The sequence below is a fragment of the Diorhabda sublineata genome, chromosome 7 (assembly GCF_026230105.1).
Source record: "Diorhabda sublineata isolate icDioSubl1.1 chromosome 7, icDioSubl1.1, whole genome shotgun sequence".
In the NCBI taxonomy this organism is placed as follows: Eukaryota; Metazoa; Arthropoda; class Insecta; order Coleoptera; family Chrysomelidae; genus Diorhabda; species Diorhabda sublineata.
In genome coordinates this window covers 13,614,466-13,631,441 of record NC_079480.1, presented here as the reverse complement: position 1 = coordinate 13,631,441, position 16,976 = coordinate 13,614,466, and the positions used below count along the sequence as shown (strand labels likewise).

General features: G+C 34.2%; 2 protein-coding genes across 5 annotated transcripts in view; one reads left to right on the top strand and one right to left on the bottom strand.

Annotated features, from left to right (window-relative positions):
• The window catches only part of LOC130446574 (formin-2-like), a 53,650-nt gene extending 46,766 nt beyond the window's left edge, over window positions 1-6,884 (top strand). For 2 of the 4 annotated variants that reach the window (XM_056782920.1, XM_056782919.1), the window contains 3 exons: window positions 1,208-1,532; window positions 4,519-4,816; window positions 6,649-6,884. In XM_056782920.1, coding sequence (XP_056638898.1) covers window positions 1,208-1,532; window positions 4,519-4,816; window positions 6,649-6,772 — 747 coding nt within the window. In that variant the 3' untranslated portion in view covers window positions 6,773-6,884. The remainder of the gene's footprint in view (window positions 1-1,207; window positions 1,533-4,518; window positions 4,817-6,648) is intronic. The other 2 variants (XM_056782922.1, XM_056782921.1) reach the window with 1 other exon arrangement.
• Window positions 6,885-9,326: 2,442 nt separating this feature from the next.
• Window positions 9,327-10,699, bottom strand: LOC130446884 (uncharacterized). The gene is made up of 2 exons (XM_056783389.1): window positions 10,560-10,699; window positions 9,327-9,462 (listed from the first exon to the last, which is right to left on the bottom strand). Exons 1-2 carry the CDS (start codon window positions 10,697-10,699, stop codon window positions 9,327-9,329), a joined length of 276 nt encoding a protein of 91 aa, XP_056639367.1.
• Window positions 10,700-16,976: the final 6,277 nt, after the last annotated feature.

Sequence of the window (16,976 nt, the reverse complement as noted above, 5' to 3'; positions counted from 1 at the left end):
TTCTACATTGATGGAGGTGATAAGTACTTTGAACATTAAAAAAATCATTTTCTCAGTTTTCTTGAATCTCAAAATATATACGTCACCTTGATGTAATTTGAGGTTATGGAGGACTATGTCAAAAACAAGTGATTCAGTTTCCTACCAGAATAATAAATCACATGTGGGGATGGAAGTTCATGATGAAGAACGATCTGGATAGAAAAAAATTATGAGGAAATTTGACGGGACAAGCGCTTCACTATATATGAGGACCGACAGAAATTTCCACAAGTTTCAAGATCAAATTGCTACTGGCAACAACGAATGCAATAAAATTATGAACGAAATTAAGTATTGAATGATTATAAGAAAAAGGGCCTCAATATTCTAAGAACAACTCATGGTTTTGAGATGATGCAGATTACATAGGAATCTAACGGCCCGATTAAGATTTATTGTAGGAGTTCAATACCACGTTTTTCGATCTTCCTCCACGTATTTTTCGCAGTATTTGGCTTAGCATTGGCTTGTTGTCAGATAACTACATTTTGCTTAAATAAATCTGAAAATTTTTCCAATAAAACCTCATACATTCCCATCAGCTGTCCGCTATATACCTCGGCTTTGATAGCTCGACCATCTTGAATGATTTCGAAGTTGAATAAACCTTCATAATTTCATCACACATAGAATTGACCTATTCAGCGATGGGTTCTGGTAATCGTCCTCAGTCTAACCATCTATTTTTCCTAGTATAAAGGTCATCTTTCGGCAAGACAAGGACCTGTTCATATACCCCTACTGGATAATTCGCTTGATTCTAGGTTAATTAGTAGTAGAAGACAAGAATGTTACCTAATGATTTCAAATTGTGATGCATAGTATCTTTAGAAAGTCCAAGAGAGTGCGCTAATCACTCATTAACTATGTCTTCCCTTCAATTTCATATATTTAACTTACTGCTGCTTCGAGCTTTTGTGTCCAATAATGTCTTAACAATTTAACATTTATCTTAGTCAATAATATTTATTATAGGAACTCTTCATAGAATTAGAGTTTAGTTTCAACATGTTGAAATTGAGGCGTGGAAATGAAACATCCTTTTTATCTGTAGATATATGCAAAACAAACCGTTCGTCATGGATAGCGTAGATACTATAGACCAAACCCAAACTTATTGATCATAACTGTTCTCTTAACAACGATACATCTCTTACATTTACAGTTTCTAATCAACAACCAAGACCTAAAAGAAGTAATGGCAATAATATTAACCCTAGGAAATTATATGAACGGTGGAAATATGTCACGAGGTCAAGCAGACGGTTTTGGTTTGGAAATTTTGTCGAAGCTAAAAGATGTAAAATCTAATGATTCCAAAATAACTTTATTACATTATATAGTAACTGTTTATATGAAAAAAATTGAGAATCCTTTTGAATCAGTACTTCCTCTACCAGTACCTGAACCCGGAGATATCCGAAGAGCTGCTTCGGTTAATTTTGACGAAGTCAGAGCTGATTTACGCAAATTACAAAAGCAACTGGAATGTGAGTATAAAGATATTTCATATATATACAGATTAAAAACGCGTAACGTGTCATTTAAGCGTTAATGGAGCTCTCAATATCAATTCTGAATATGTAAAATCAAAATTTATTATATTTTCTACATTATGAAATGTTTTACAAGACTTTTCTTGTGTTGTGTCACCTTGTAGACTCCCAATTACGTGTCGAATTACCACGATTTATTCAATTTACTCTGTTTTCTTTTAAAATGGAGAAAAATATTATTTTTTCATTACTTACAGGAATTCTCTCAGAGTGGAGAATAGAAAATATTTGAAGCAAGCAAGCTCATTTTTCGCAAATGATTTGCGAGACTCATGTTCACTTAACCTAACCTAATCCTTTTTTCTGACTAAACTGGCCAGTGTCCTACTTGATCTTGACGTACTCTAGTCGGAAGAACATGTTGCGTATGATCTTTTTAGCCTTTTTCTATGTCCACGTTCGCACAAAGTTTCAGCTACCTGAAAGTCTGAAATCTGTCAAAAACATGTCCTTTTCATTGTTTCGTGAGGCACGCTTCAACTATTATGAGATCTAATAGATGGTAGAATACAGGGTGTCCCACGACGATTTAAAACTATCTGTATATGGCAAAATACTTGTAAAATAATAAAAATTTCTAGTTTAGGTTTTCGGATACGATCTTTTTAACTAAAAACCCATGCGCAAAAAAATATTTTTTTTGTTGACTCTTGTTATTGAACTGAAAACTGTGTCAAATTAGTTCAACAAACTATTTTTTTATGAATTTCAAACTTTTTGCATGTACAACTTGCAACAAAAAACGAACTATTGAAATAAACTTTCTATAATATAACGCTCTGTATAAAGTCGTTTATTATTTCGTTAGTATGGTACTTATGTAAAGTATGTAACCGTAATAGTATAATGAGTAAAAGCGAAAAAAAGTCCATATAGATTCTGTACGATCTCAGATTGTTACAAAAAAATCACAAAGGTTTAATAAGTTTTATTTCACCTTCAGTCTCTGAAGATGATAACCTGGTTCTCGAAACACATGACGGGGCAATTTTATTGGTGTGGTAGTAAAGTAAACAGTGTGTTGAATATATTTCTTCCATGTGTAAAAAGTGTCCAATGCTACTTAAAAAATCAGTTGCTCCTAAGCGACCTTGAAATAGGTTGTTTTTGGTTATCATCAGTAGCCTTAAGTTTGAGAAAGTTGTTCGAAGGTTGTTTGGAGAGAAAATTTTTTGATAATTATAGAAAAAATACAGATCAAAAACAATTTATTCGAAGGTGCAACTATCCAATTAGAAAATTTAAGTGAACATACAGACGTGTTAGTTTCTAAACTGATGAAGATGTATTTACAACAAACATGCTGTTAATAATTTGATTATGATGGTCAATATACAAGAAGAGTTTTAATCGGAATAAATCGTTTTCTACCCTTTAAAAATCACCCCCTCTCCTAATCGACCTCATACCACCGGTAAATTATTTTTTATCTTATTTATATCACATTTTTATCTTTTTCCAATTAGTTTCAACCAACTATTAATTTTTATTGAAGTGGCATTTTGGTGACCCGTAAGTTCCTACACTGGTACAACATTTTTGGCCAATCGACTAACCACGGTCGGAGTGATTAGTAATTTTTTTCGTTGGTATTCGAGTTAATCGCTTCGGCAAACGATTTTATGCAATTTTGAATTGTATTTCTTCCAATGGCTATATTATCATACCATTGATCATTTTCGGACTTCCAGTGATGATATATTCTTAGAAATAATCTGTTAATTTCAATTTTTGACATCAATTATTTAAAAAATCTGGCAAGACAAACGTTACTGTTATTGTTTTCCATTAAAAATTAGTTTTCAGTACGCATTCTCGAACTACCTTGACAAGGGTTGGGTACAGGGTTATATATCAGTTACAGGACCATAGTTGTTTGATTCCATATAAAAAAAGTCACTCAAGCAGCCAGCAGCTTTTCCACCTCGTCAAAATAATGTGTTGAATTTCCGTTGCAACCCTTCAGGGCTATCTTCATTTCATATTTATTAATTTATCATTTTCGTTTGTTCTACGGAACTTAATGCTATAGAAAATTTAAATGGATAAATGATAACTTTTGTTTCTTTATAACATAACAGCTAACTTCTTAGGCTCCACATATTTTTAACCGTAGCTCCTATAAATTCTGTATCATCTTTTCTGCACATGTTAACGGCCCAATCCTTTAAAATCAATGCCAATTCTTCCGATTTCCATCTAATTGATACTTTCTAACATTACATAAATGCTTTTTTTCCTGTAAACGGTAATTTTTTATATCCTCGATTCTATTATTATTATCATCATTTTCCGGAGAGATCAAAATATTGCCACGACCTATGTATTCATTTGATCCATCGCTCTACGACTTCCCTTCCTTTTTGTGTTTGGTGATGATTCTTCAGGAGTATTCTATTGACATGAAATGTTGAAAAAAAGCCTTGAAAGCGCGGAAGACGAAGGAAAACTGGTAGAGGTGGTCCCTCACACAAACGAGCAGCGTGTACGTGCCCTAATCCACCAATAACGTCAATAATGGTTCGAATGTTATCAGATGACTTGAATAACAACCGCTAAATCGTTTCAACCTTCCAATGTTTTGATTGTGATCCAGTTATCAGTTTCTAGAAAGATCCAAATATTGCCACGACCACTATATTCATTTGATCCATCGTTCTACTACTTCTCTTCCTTTTTGTATTGAGTGATGATTCTTCAGGAGTATTCTATTGATATTTTCGTCAGTTTAACAACCAAATCATCACATAATTTTGCCCATGGGATTTGTTTGGTATTAATTGGTTGTCTTATATCAGATAATTAGATTTCATTAGATTTCTACTGGTGTAAAAAATCACAATAGACTTGAAAAGCTGCTAACAATATTAATCTAAAAGACAATCACTTCTTATAATAATTTTGACGATTTTTTTTACAGTGTGCGAGCAAAAATCTCAAAGGATAATAGAAACTTCGACACCAGAAAATGTCCAGCCGTTCAAAGACAAAATAACAGTATTTCTAGAATATTCTAAAAAACAGCTGACAGCCGAATGGGAAAATTTAGAAGAGTGCCATACGCAATTTATAGCCGTTATGAAATTTTATTTATTCAAACCGAAAACCGGAAGTTTGGAAACGTTTTCACCTAATCTGTTCTTCGAACTGTGGTTGCCTTTCTGTGATGATTTCAAAAATATTTTTAAGAAGGAGCTGATGAGGCTAGAAAAAGAAAAGTAAGTGCAACTTAATTAAGTTTGAAGAGATTATACGGGGTTGTTTCGAGTAAGTAATTTTTCTAAATTTGAGATACTCTGAGAGAATTAAATCAGGTGAATATGAAACATAACTCAAACTACTCGTATAGGTACATCCGAGGTACATCAACAGAGGACTATTATGGACCTTAGGGAGGCCCTTTTTGCTTCGTTTCCAGGATCTACACTAAATAATGTATCGCTTGTATGAAAAACGCTTACTCATAGTTCTTTGTTACTAAATGATCTTGGTCTTTGAAGTTATTTGAAGCAACCTAAAATTTTATAGTCACATTCGAGAGGATTTTCCTAACTTTCCCTAAATAAATGTTTGACGTTCTTTTAAAGGCATAAAAATGATCGAAACGCAACTGTGGTAAAGTCTAGAAGTAACACATTCTACGCCGTCTTATCCTTGAACTTTTCTTTCCCATTCTATATAGGTCCGTTCCTACTGCTTTTGACTACTTGGCTCTGGGTTTTCCACTTCTTTTCCTACCTTCCAAGATAAAAATGATTGAAAGATATCCGTGTTAAAGTCTGAAAGTATCGCACAATCTTCCATGGTGTGCACCCTTTGTAGTATTGAGCCGCGTTAAACTTTCTGAATCCTTTTTGCGAAGTGGATCAATCCCCATTGCCTCTTTATCCTACTTTGTCCCTAATTATTTTGCAAGCTGTCCTGTTCTTGGTCTTAACTTTCTCATTTTACTCCGGTCTCCCTTTACTTATTTTACCCCCTTTGATCTCGATATTTTCCTTCTTCTTCCACCTCTCGGATAAAATGATCAGAAGATATCTGTGGTGAAGTCTAGAAGTATCAAATTTGGAGAAATCTTCAAATGGGAAGATTTTATCCACTTTAATCTGAACATTTCCTTCCTTCTTTCACCCCTAGGATAAAAATGATCAGATGATATTTGTGGTGAAGTCTAAAAGTATCAAATTTGGAGAAATCTTCAAATGGGTGGATTTTATCCACTTTAATCTGGACATTTCCCTTCTTCTTTCAGCTCTTGGGTAGAAATCATCAGAGAACATCTGTGGCGAAGTCTAGAAGTATCGCATTTAGAGAAATGAAGTGGGAGGCCGTAGATATGGCATAGGATAAGCAATGTCACTGAAAACACAAACTTATATGGCTGTGCATTGTGCACCACTTGTGGTGTTCAGCCGTGTAAGTCTTTCGGAATCTTCTTTGCGTGTCGATCAATCTCCTTTATTCTACCTTGTCACTTTTATTTTCCACGCGGTCCTATCCTTGGCCTTCCTTGTCTTTCCCATTCTACACATTTTTAACCACTTTGGTCTGGGTGGTAGCCGAAAAGTACAAGGACAAAAAACTTGAAGCTTCCATTAGATTAAAAGAGCTTCAGTTGAATTTTGCTGATTTTCCGCTTACCTACACTAAGTACAATATAGTATAGTCGAAAAAAAGCACAACTAAGCCACGTTCCCGAAATTTCGCATTTATTTGAGTAGAAACTCTTTAAAAAGCCAATTCGCAATAAAACTAGAAATAATAGGGTCTAAAATCCAACAAATAACTTCACAAACTAAATAGAAACTTACGACAAAAGAATTCCAAGGCGGCCATTTGTAAATAAACATCGGTTGATTTTGACAATTCGCTGGATTGTTCAATTAACTAACGGAAATTGAAGTTAATTCTCTTCTTTTTTTTTCAATCCTACTTGTCTCTAAATTTTGGAACCAACAGTTGCATCTTAGCAGCCGTTGAAAAGTCAGTTACAAATTTAGGTTAAACAAATAAAAGCGTGTTGATATTAATCTAAAAATTGTTATTTCAGAATTCAAGAAATAAGAAGAAAAGAACAAGAAAGATTATCGGAAATTAGAAAAATTAAAGAGAGAGAAAACGGACTGAAAGCCAAGATAAAAAGAGTGAAACAAAAGCTTCAAAACAATACGTGATTTGTTTTATGTTATATATTTTTTTATTTATTTATTTCGAATATTTTACTTGTATGCATTGTTACAATGTTCCAGAAGTTTACATATAAGAAAAATAGATTTTATTTTTTTATTATGTTTTTTATTTACTAATTAACTCCACGACTACCAACCAGGAAACTATAGATAAGGCTGGATCACACTTTCGATCGACTCCGATTTGATCGGATCGATATTGGTATGATTGAGCACACATGTCATACAAGTTTCCGGCTCATACCCCATTTTCTGTTCCACTTGCCGCTACTAACTAGTTTCAATTTGGATACACAACACTTGTAACGACATGAAAAATGGCCAGCAACACGCGTCTCACGATACAAAGATTATATTTTTAAGCAAATTTCATAGAATTTATACACAAAAATGCGTTTTATGAAACTACAATTGAATATGGAGTTTTTTTTACATAATCGTAGATGTTTTTGAAATATTTTCCATCTATTTTGACAATTTCAAGTATTAAACTGGAAAAATAAAATTTTCACCAGTATTTTCTGACCTATAATCATTTTTGATTTAAATTAGCCCAAGTTTCGATAAAGCCCACAAGTTTTACGACGATTTGTTGAAAATACAGTTGCGAAACTGAAATTTTCTTGTCTTAATTTTTCAAAACTACAGCCAGTTTTTGATGCAGAAAGTTCCAAATACTTCGATATTATGTGCATTTTTTCCCGAGAACCAATATTATTCATAGATGCACCGGAGAAGCTAGAATTTTAAAACAATTCTGTAGAAAACGAAACATTTCGAGATCTAACAATTAAGTAATGGGATAAATTTTTGTCGGGTTAGTGGTAACCCACGATCAACGATACTTTTAACACACGATGTGGCAATCCTACTTTATCCATACATATCTTTCACTCTACTCACTGGATCTATTGTTCTACGACTTTTCTCGTGAGACACTGCTCTAGTGCAGTTTTTAGCAAACCGCGAATTGTCGGCAAAACCTTCCATATCTGCCAAGATTACTTCCGAAACTCGTTTGTGCACACTGAAGGCTCATTGGAATTGAAGCAAACATCGTTCCAAGGAAACATAAAGACGCAATCCTATAGATGCTTCCATTTGGCAGATCCACAATGCTAAACTTTACGTGATCTGGGTGGATCCTGAGTTCGCATGTTGCTGAAATTAGTGATTTGATGTTCTAAGTGATGCTTGTACGGTCACGTTGTATATATCAGGGTCTGTTGCTAGAAACAGGTCTAAGAAGCTAACAAAGTCACCATCTCGATCAGGGACTCTAGTTGGTTCATTGAAAAGTTGGTCTAGTCTGTTGGCAAAATCTTCAGCTTCCTTTCCATTATCGACAGTTCTGTTGGAAAAATGCAACCATTTGACGTGATGAACATCACCAGCTTCAACAATATCTGCGTTTGGATGGTTTGTTGGCAGGTAATCGATTTTATCGGTTTGAGAATAACTGCCTGTAGCGGGTATCACTAAGAGGTCTGTATATGAAGCAAAAAATTTGTTTGCTATTCGAGTCGTTGTTTTAAACCCCTAGTTTCAAGATTCTCTTCCCGTCCCTAACGAAGACGGCAAGTCCATAATTATCTCTGAATCGGGTGTGTGAGTCGTATCCAGGGTAAGTCATATCCAGGATATACATGGTGAACCTTGGATATTGTTGGGTTCACCTTTGTTTCTACTAGAGTCAGAATATGAGGTCTCTTCGACCACAAATGTGTACAGCGTTTCTATTCGTGTTGAGATCTTGTACATTGCAGAAATCTAACTAATAGAGGTGGTCACTGACACAAACGAGCCAAGAACGTCAGTTGATGGTTCGAATGTTAGTAGACGACGACGAATAACAATCGCTAAATCGTCAGGCAGATTTCAACTGAAAATTTCGCTATGGAGAAGCCTTGTGCAGAAATGGTTTAGAAAGATCTTCCAGTGCTTTAATTGTGACCCAGTTTGCAGTTTCCGGAAAGATTCCAATATTGCCACGAACACTCTGTTCACTTGATCTATCGCTCTACGACTTCTCTTCCTTTTTGTATTGAGTGATGATTCTTCAGGAGTGTTCTATTGACATAAAATGTTCAAGGGGGCAGTAAAAGCGTGGAAGAAAAGCGCAAAGAGAGAAACTGGTAAACGAGAACCTTGAACGCGCCCTAATCCACCAAGAACGTCAATTGATGGTTCAAATGATAACAGATGAACCAAATAACTGTCATACCGTCAGGTAGATCTCTACTCAATATAGCGTTATGGAGAAGCTCTATACAGAAACGGTTTCGAAAAACTTTTCAGCTTCTAGAACGATCACTGTATCACCACTTCCAACCTATTCGCTGGATATGTCATAACTGCATTTGATTAGCAAAATATACTAACATATAGTCAGTAAAAACTTCTATTGTGGAAAATAATATATTGAATTAGTATAAAATTACATTAAAACCCAGAATATCATCAAATACGACAAATCATGTAGTTTTTTCCTTATCATTAGACAGAACTTTGACTTGACGTTATTGTTGATATCAGTTAGCTATTTTTCGCAATTTGGTTTTGCCGGTAAATCGCATGGGAATGTACCTTTCTCAATTTGGTCTTCCCATCTTTTTATCCAATCGTTAGGACATACAGTTTTGTAAATTTTGCAAAACTGTTCGCAGCGCTCGCTCCTAGAAATAGGGAAATATATTTTTAGGTAAAAATGCTCATAAAATAGGGAAAAAAGGAGAAATAAATGGCTACTAGAGCAATTATGAAATTTGTTATGGTAAATTAGGATAAATTCGTTATTTTGGTTACTGTTAATATTTATGAATTTCTTATTTCTTAGACCTTTATGTATGTTTATATTTCTAAACCGTCTTGATTTTACGCATTACTATGTTGTTATTATTTTACTTTTTTCTTTGCCCTTTTTTGAGGCAGGTTCGCCCCTTACATTCCATTGTTTTGACCAGTGGTAGATCCAGGTTTCATTGTTCCATTGTGAGTAAACACGGTGACTAACTTATACAATTGTAAACCAGAAACTAAGCGTCCTAAATGGCTGAAAACTTAGTACAAATGTCTCATCACATGCGCAACTATATTTATCAATTTATATTGATAAGTGCTGACAGGTTGAGGTCTCAAACTGAAACAAATAACCGTCGTTTTTCTAATCCCCAAATTACTCGAAATACTTGACGATTATAGTGACCAGTGAATAATGTCTTGGACTGCATAATATAATTAGGCCTGCATCTCTAGAAAGTCAATCCAACATTTTCTCGAATGGAAGCTTATCCATAATGGATTGAGGCTGTATAAAACTTCTAACAGTTTTAGGTGAAATAAAGATGGAGACGCACTTTATTTGTTGCGAAATACTTCCATCCTTCTCATTGTCGTTTGGTATGTAATTTCCCTTCTGGTTACCTGATAACAAAATTTTCTTGACTGATTCTAACCCATTTAGGTGCGATCAAAACTATTATACTTCGTAGCTGCCCTTTTTCAGTTGCCTTGTTGTTATTGTCTTTTATATCCTGATTGGAATCATCATTCATATCTCTTTCCGCGTTCTACGACTTACATTTTATCTGTTTTGAAATATTTCCATACTTCTGATTAAAAATATTTGGTAAGTTATTTCACTTCTGGTTACCTGATAACAAGATTTTCGAGACTGATTCTAACCGATGCAATCAAAACTATTATACTCCGTAGCTTCCCTTTTCAAGTGGCCTAAGTTGTGCTTCTACTTTTAGTCTAAATAATGACTTACCCTTCCCCCAAGAGCCTGATGCACTTGTGATAATCAACAAATGCATCCAAACACCAATTTGTGCAATTACAATTATGGTATCTTGCATCCTGAGCAACGGTTTTCATTTCATATTTTTCTCCTTTCTTATCTTCACTCATTATTGAATTGTATTTTTCACTAGAATTTTGAAGCTTTGAAATATATATTGACAACTAAAAATTATTAGTTTTCATTATTTGAAAGAGTGTATTTGAATTGTCTCAATTATTGGAAGTGAATATTAACCAATAAAAAAGTGAATTATCAGACTCAGTTTCATTTTTTGAAATATTGAATTCTTTATTGTTCATATCAAGAAATCCTATTATACAATGTGTTCATAATTTGGATTTTTAATAATACAACCCTGTATATATATATATATATATATATATATATATATATATATGTATTTACAAGAGTCACATGATCTACGGATTATTAAAAGAATATTGACAGTTCTTAAGGTCGATTTATAAAGTCTTACGTTCACGCACGCGCTGACGCTCTCGATGTCATTGTCAATTGTCATATTGACAATTACTTGATCAACAAACGATAAAGAAATCACATAGTTTGTTTCCGACCTCAACCTGAAGATGTCGCATAATTAAAATGGGAACTATATTCCGCCATTTTGGATAAGTTACTGATTGTATCTTTCAGTCTTGGTGAAGATTTTTCTGAAAATGGAAAAAATTGATTATTCAGCTGTCGTTTCTTTGTTTTTGAAAAGCAATAAGCTTATGGAAATGAAAGGAGTTATGGATCTTCATTTACAACATTTTGAGTAGATGAATTCAAACAACAATATTGACGACGATCATTCGGGGTGGCTACAAACTTCTACAACATCGGAAAGTTCACCCAATGGTACTGGAAGACCAACGGATTGAAATTAAAAAGATGGAAAAAACTATCAGCATATAAAAAAAATGCATTTGCCATAAACTAACTGAAGAATACGATTATGGAAATGGAAGAGGAGATATGGAAACTATATATCATTCACAGGCATAATATTCTGGACTGATTTCAAACGTGGTCGTATCAACATGAATGACGATGATCCTTCGGGGTGGCTACAAATTGCTACAACCAGCGATAACATCGAAACGTTCACCCAATGGTACTGGAAGACCAACGGATTGGAGTTAAAAAGATGGGAAGAGCTGTCAGCATATAAAAAAACGCATTTGCCATAAACTAACTAAAGAATTGTCCATGCATCTGCGATTTTTTTGTACCGATCGAAGAAACCGACGGCTTCATGGGCCAGACATAGGATCGTGTCCATAGACTATAAACAACAATGCTTTATGAAATAAAGGGAGAAATTTCAAAAAAGCCAGCACATTTCGAAAAACAGAAAGTGCCGCTGAATAAGATACGTATGGTATGCCCAGCAATTTTTCTGGTGCTTCTATTCGAATTCTCAACTACTAACCCCAGCACCAAGTCTTCTATGGTGGTTAACTATCAGTATATTCCTTTGCTTTGTGTGAAACAATATTCATTGTTCGACCGTTTCAGAAGTTCTACGTCATAACTGATATTCAAAAAGCTAAACTTCATTGTATTATTATAAAAAAAGTAATAGTTTGATAGATTTGAAATACCACAACTCGTCGAAACCTTAAATTTTCACCTGGCTAAAATTTTTTTCCTATTGATGCCCAAAATTTCTTAGGTTTCGGCACTTCTACACCTACACAGAAGTTAAATGCAAAAAATAAAGCTCGCTACATCTCAGTAATAACGCATTTCTTCTGTAAAAAAAAGTATAGGATGCTTTCTATAATAATTTTATGATGATTCTAAAACATTAGCACCCATCGATATAAAATATTTATTTTCATGATTCTTTACATTAAAATATCTTTTATAGATCACTTCACCCTTATTTGAAGGGTTAAAAAATTATCCTGGAATGTATAATTTGATTCACTATTAAATTTTCAGCTTTCAAACTACTAAAAACTGAAAAAAATGAGTTTGTCATCACCGAGAAATGCCTCCGCCACACCTTTTGGTTTTATTTTTTACGGATGTTGTGCACTAATTTTCAAAATCCATTAAGTTTCTCTCTGGTGATGACAGATTAGTTCAAAAAATTTTTTCAGTTTTAGTTTGTTTCAGTGTCCACTAAAAACCCGTTTTTCAACCATTGGAAAACATTTGTTTTCATTCAAAAGACCACTTTTTGGTAGTTGCGAGCCTATTAACAGTCTAAAAATCCAAATTTAATCTGTCTAAATGATTTAAAAGGGGACAAAAAGTACTTTTTATACAAAAAAATCTCTACACTTTACAACATGATCAATTCTTCAATGTGAGAAGTTATTACTTCAAAATTACACTATAATTTTTATTTCTTCAATTAAAAAATTCTTCGTCTAAACATTCAAATGTTTATTTCAATATTAGTGACTTAGTTAATACAGATGACCAAAGATACATAAAAAATTTGGCATTGTAAATGACATTGAACTATCATTGTAATAAACGTACCCATAAAATCACAATGTGGAACAGTTCCTTTTAATATTTTCTTCAAAAAGAGTGTTCTAAATTTAGTTTTATGAAGATAATAAATTTAAGCGCGATATATTTTTGTTTATATTTTCGAAAATTTATCTACATTTGTATTGGGTGTCTCAATTTCATTCCTTTATAACGTAAACTTACTCAAATTTACACGTTAGTTGAATAATTTAATTAACAACTTTGTTAAAACTATTAGCATGAAATATAAATAAATAAAATTGGGTCAATAATCTAACTACTGTTCTGGTTGGATGTCAAAACTATTAAGAACACACTTTGCGTGTATAAGCTCTTTCATCTTTTGGTTTTCCATTATATATCAATGTATACTCCGCGATTCTAAAGTTGCCAGCTCCTTTCTTTTTCGTCTCAGACAAGGCACATATGTCTATTTTATGTTTCTTAAGCTCTATTATGGTTTCTTGGTCTTTGTTAGCAATTGATGTAACATTCCAGGTGGCTATTCGCAATTGTTGTCGCTTCCAAAATCGTTTTTTCCTTAACTTTGCCGGGTCGTTATAAGTTTTATCAGTCCTATCATGGTAGCTAGCCAAAAAGTCAAAACGGCAGGCAGAGGATACAGAATGAGAAAACATGAGTTTAAGATAGTTTGCTACGCTGATGACGCGGTTGTGATATCTGAAGATGAGGATAATCTGCAAAAACTGCTACACAGATTTGAAACAGTTGCAGGAGAATTCAATATGATCATATCGAAACAGAAGACACAATCCTTGACAATAGCGAGAGAGCCAAGAAGATGCAAACTGGCAATTTATAATAAAAGTGTAGAACAGGTTATGTCTTTTAAATATTTAGGGGTTAACATCACGAGCAATAGGAACTTGAAACAAGAAGTCAAAACGCAAACAACAGCAGCATCTAGGATATCAGGATTCCTTCGAACCGTGATATGGAGGAATAAATTTTTAAGTATCGAAAGCAAAACACGGATATATAAAACTTGTGTCAGACCAGTAATGACATACGCCATAGAAACGAGGGCAGAGACTGCAACTCCTAAACGGATTCTTAGAATAACCGAGATGAAGACATTACGCTCAATCACAGGGAAAACACTAAGAGACAGAATAAGGAGCAATGAAATCAGAAGAATGTGTGACGTTCCGGATATAGTGAGATGGGCCAGAACTAGAAGAAGAGCATGGAGAGATCATGTCAATAGAATGAACAACGATCGACTGGCGAAAATCGCAAAGGAAGAGAGACCCAATACAAGTAGACCGCCTGGAAGACCACCAAAGCGCTGGTATGAGAGCTGGTCCTCGCAGTCACAACTTAAGCTGTATCTTTGAAAACACAAGACACAGTCTTAAAATAAGAAGAAGAAGAGAGCAAAAGCTATAAACAATTATAGGTAACTTCAAGTATCTGAGGGACATATGGAATCGCTTAAGTAAGACATTGGAGCATGAGAACTGGACACATTGTATGAATTAATATATGGTTAACAGATCTTAAATGTTCCCTCCGATGGTCTGTGAAGAAAATATGCGTAAATATACGGAAAATATTTTATTACCAAACCTAAGATTACTTTTCTACATAATAATCTTAACGATTAAAGTATTCTTCGTATCTCTTAACAAGCTTTGTAATATTCTCTTCAAAAATGTAATCGTCAATGATTGGAAGTAAGTTTTTTGGAAGCACCGCTTCGCAAACCACTGCGCAAGTTCAGGGGAAAGATGAAAATCACTTGATGGTAGGTCGTATGGTGGGCGTTCGAAAATTGAAATTGATGAAGGAGTCGTTGGGCTGAACGACCGCTCGCGCTCTGGGAACGGGCATTGTCGTGGATCAGAAGAATTGTATGACCCATGTTCAGTGATCGTACCCGATATGGTTGGAGTTTATCCGTTAGTTCAATAGGTTTTTCTATAATAATAAAAAAAATCATAATTCAGGACGTATATAAATATTAATTAACATTTTTGAATCTAAATAATAGAGAGATTATGGTCTCATTGTTTGACAGTTTTTGGATAATTAGTTTGAAGAAAGTAAAATTCTGCGACAAAATGATAAGGCTTAAGGATAAGCAAAAAATCGTTTACAATCTCCGGAATTTTTTGACATTGGAAATGATGGAAATTTTACCAGATCAGGGTTTGCGGACCAAACAAACGGATTCTAAAATGAATTTGACGATAGATTCGAAGAGGTCAAAGTGCCAGATCCCCAGGAATGCAAACTATAGCGAAGATGCGATTCGTACCACGAGTAATAAGTTGTTAAAGCAATACGAGAATCGAGCTGTTTATAAACAGATTTAAAACAAGCGGAGGATAAGTTTTTCGCCAAAGTGGATAGTTGTACAGACCATTGAGGGCATCGTCTCCATGTATATAAAAAAAACCTCAAATTTGAAGATCGTATTAAGTTATTGTGTAGTATTTGAGGTTGTAAAACAGTATTTAAACAGAGCCAAATCGCTTTAAACTAGGCCCATGGTAGAATGTAAAGCTTGTATATCTGGATCACTCCAGGTTATACTGGTGTCATCCGCAAAAAAGTAATTTACCATTAATTCGTAAATCTGGGACATTATAAATACCAAAAATGAAATGGACTTAAGATTGAATCGTGAGGTACACCAATGTCAAAGGGTAAATTACTCTAAAATTCACCATTAGCTCGTACCAATTGTTTTCTACTTTAAAGTAGGATAATAACCATTTGAAAGGAATTCCTCGGAAAAAAAACGTGAAATACATATTCCATTAAGAACAGAAAACGAAGCCTCATAAGTCCATTTATTAGGTAGAAAACCAAATAGTTTAACTTTCAAGATTTCATGTTTAGAAAGAAAAGGCAAGAGCTAGAAATCACTTCTGGAAAATTTGAAAATAACTTCGCTGATAATGCATCGATGGCGCAGGTCTTGTATTAAATGCTGAGTTTCGTTTGCACCAGCTCAAATCTATCTACAGGTCTGAGGAAGAGACTGTCAGTCATTCTTTAAGAAGGAGGACATTGTAACGCTAATATTCTTACTAATATTGACGGAATAATTGTTAGATGGGTCTGGGTTGAGATCAATAATGTTTGATGAGCGCGTTTTATTCCTCAAATCATTGATAACAGACCAGGATCCTTTAGAGCAGTTTTCACCTCTAGAGATGCGATTGTTGTAATAGTTTTGTTCTTCAAATCATTGATAACAGACCAGGATACTTTCGAGAAATTTTCACCTCTAGAGATGCGATTGTTTTAATCATTTTTGTCTTCAAATCATTGATAACAGACCAGGATCCTTTCAAGCAATTCTCACCTCTAGAGATGCGATTGTTGTGAAAGTTTTGATCTCCAAATCATTGATAACAGACCAGGATCCTTTCGAGCAATTTTCACCTCTAGAGATGCGATTGTTGTAAAAGTTTTGTTCTTCAGATCATTGATAACAGACCAGGTCCTTTCGAGCAATTTTCACCTCTAGAGATGCGATTGTTTTAATCATTTTTGTCTTCAAATCATTGATAACAGACCAGGATCCTTTCAAGCAATTCTCACCTCTAGAGATGCGATTGTTGTGAAAGTTTTGATCTCCAAATCATTGATAACAGACCAGGATCCTTTCGAGCAATTTTCACCTCTAGAGATGCGATTGTTGTGATAGTTTTGATCTTCAAATCATTGATAATAGACCAGGATCCTTTCAAGCAATTCTCACCTTTAGAAATGCGATTGTTGTAATGGTTTGGTTTTTCAAATCATTGATAATAAAGCCAATATCCTTTCGAGCAATTTTCACCTCTAGAGATGCGATTGTTGTGATAGTTTTGATCTTCAAATCATTGATAACAGACCAGGATCCTTTCAAGCAAC

Bases quoted from the DNA above. Each gene is read 5' to 3' on its own strand.
- LOC130446884 (XM_056783389.1), bottom strand. From the start codon at position 10,699: ATGAGTGAAGATAAGAAAGGAGAAAAATATGAAATGAAAACCGTTGCT. The intron at 9,463-10,559 runs GTAAGTCATTAT...CCCTATTTCTAG, and splicing joins ATCAGGCTCTTGGGGGAAGG to GAGCGAGCGCTGCGAACAGT.